We start from the raw sequence: 2500 nt of genomic DNA on the forward strand, positions 1-2500 counted from the left end.
TTGCAGGCAGGCGGTTCCATTTGTCGACTACCCTAACTGAGAAAAAGTTCTGCCTAAGGTTTAGAGAACACCTTTCTTTGGAGAGTTTGAATCTGTGTCCTCTGGTGGTGCTGGAGGAATCAAGATTTAGAGGGCTCGTGCTAACAGAGTATAAATTATGTGTGTATTTGTACGCTTCAATTAGGTCTCCTCTGTCTCTCCTATACTGCATGCTAGGTATTCTTATCTTTTTCAGTCTTTCTGTGTATTCTAGATCTTTGAATCCCGGAATGACCCGAGTTGCGCGTCTTAGAACACTTTCTATGAGGTCTTTGTTTTTCTGTAGTCGTGGTGCCCATGCTACATTGCCAAATTCCAAGTGGGGACGTACAAGTGCAGTGAACAATTGTCTCATGTTATCTCTATCAAGATGAGTGAACGACCTCCTAATGAGACCAACGATTCTGTTTGCTTTATTTACTTGGGTTTCTATGTGCTTAGAGAACTTCAGTTCCTGATCTACTAACACACCTAAATCTTTTTCCTCTTCAGTAGGCTGAAGTATGACAGTCTCGCTAGAGTCATGATTTCTCATTGTGTACTGATGGTGCGGGTTTCTATATCCCAAGTGCAAGACATGGCACTTGTCTGCATTAAACCTAAGCTGCCATTTATCAGCCCACTGTACCAAGCTGTCAAGATCACTTTGGAGCTGAGTTATGAACTCTTCCTTGTCTACTCTAGAGAACACCTTAGTGTCATCTGCATACATTTGGCACAGAGAGTCCACAACGTCTGGAAGATCGTTAATAAATATTACAAACACATTATTTCATGATTATTTATCATCATCATCATTATTATTATGGACCACATCATCAATTGGTCGAATATCACTTTTTATCCGAGTCGTATTTTAATAGGAACAATGAAGAAAGGAGGTATTTTTGTATTGTATAAAAGGTCACCGCTTTTTCCCCTCTCTCAGGAAGATGGATGCTGCCTGGGCATGCCTTAAAGCCAAGAGAGAGCTTTGTACAAGCAAAGTCCAGGCTGAATCCATTCGTCAGACTGGAGAAATGATCGCCTTTCTTTGCCCAAAGCTTTGACGTCATATTTGACTCGTCTCACTGAACCATACTACTACTACTACTACAACTACTACTACAACTACTACTACTACTACTACTACTACTACTACTACTACTACTACTACTACTACTACAACTACCACTACAACTACTACAACTACTACAACTACTACAACTACTACTACTACTACTACTACAACTACAACTACTACTACTACTACTACTACTACTACTACTACTAAACTGATACTACTACTACTACTACTACTACTACTACTACTACTACTACTACTACTACTACTACTAAACTGATACTACTACTACTACTACTACTATTACTACTACTACTACTACTTAAACTACTACAACTACTACAACAACTACTACTACTACAACTACTACTACTACTACTACTACTACTACTACTACTACTACTACTACTACTACTACTACTACTACTACTACTACTACTACTACACTACTACTACTACTACTACTACTACTACTACTACTACTATAAATACTACTACTACTACTACTACTACTACTACTACTAAACTACTACTACTACTATACTACTACTACTACTACTACTACTACTACTACTACTACTACTACTACTACTACTACTACTACATACTACTACTACTACTACTACTACTACTACTACTACTACTACTACTAACTGACTACTACTACTACTACTACTACACTACTACTACTACTACTACTACTCCTACTACTACTACTACTACTACTACTACTACTACTACTACTACTACTGCTACTACTACTACTACTACTACTACTACTACTACTTTCTGTGGTTCAATAGTCACAATTGACAAAATAAAAGTTTTACACCTCAATAATCCTCACTATATTATTTTTTTAACCCTCAAAAATGAGCTTTTATATAGCGCAATGTCCACTAAACATGTTCAAAGCGCTTTACAATGGGCCCCTAGCCAACAGCAACACTTAACATCTAGGACAAGATATGACGCCTATTAGGCGATATTACTATTTATCGGACAGAGACAGACAACACTGTAACGGCCAGGTACTCCTTTTACGCCTGAGTATGGTCATAGAATGACAATAAAGAGCCTTTTCCAAGGACTCAACTCTGCGCCGCCCAAATCGGGACTCGAACCCTGGATTTTCTGATCCGAAGGCGTCTGTCATACCGCTAGTCCACGTAGCCACACTTAATATACAAGTATATGAACACTAATGTAGCGCATTTAATTTCTGTGGATTCACGACACTCAGGGAGTCTTGAAATTCTTCATTTATTCCTCAACCTAAATTTCTATTTCAAGCCGCCTTATAGCCATCACTATATATAACCCATTCCCAATACATACCGGAGTCGATTGGAGGAATAGGATTCAATAGTCTGATGTCACATCCGCCCAGCAACGAGC

General features: G+C 38.6%; 1 protein-coding gene across 1 annotated transcript in view; it reads left to right on the top strand.

The window, feature by feature from the left end:
- The window catches only part of LOC144979586 (uncharacterized), a 22597-nt gene extending 20658 nt beyond the window's left edge, over window positions 1-1939 (top strand). The window contains exon 7 of the mRNA XM_078926342.1: window positions 968-1939. Within this exon, the coding sequence (XP_078782468.1) occupies window positions 968-1088 (121 nt within the window). The 3' untranslated portion in view covers window positions 1089-1939. The remainder of the gene's footprint in view (window positions 1-967) is intronic.
- The last annotated feature ends 561 nt before the right edge of the window (window positions 1940-2500 follow it).

Source organism: Berghia stephanieae, chromosome 9 (genome assembly GCF_034508935.2).
Source record: "Berghia stephanieae isolate SIO BIC M18660-M18661 chromosome 9, UCSD_Bste_1.3, whole genome shotgun sequence".
NCBI lineage: Eukaryota > Metazoa > Mollusca > Gastropoda > Nudibranchia > Aeolidiidae > Berghia > Berghia stephanieae.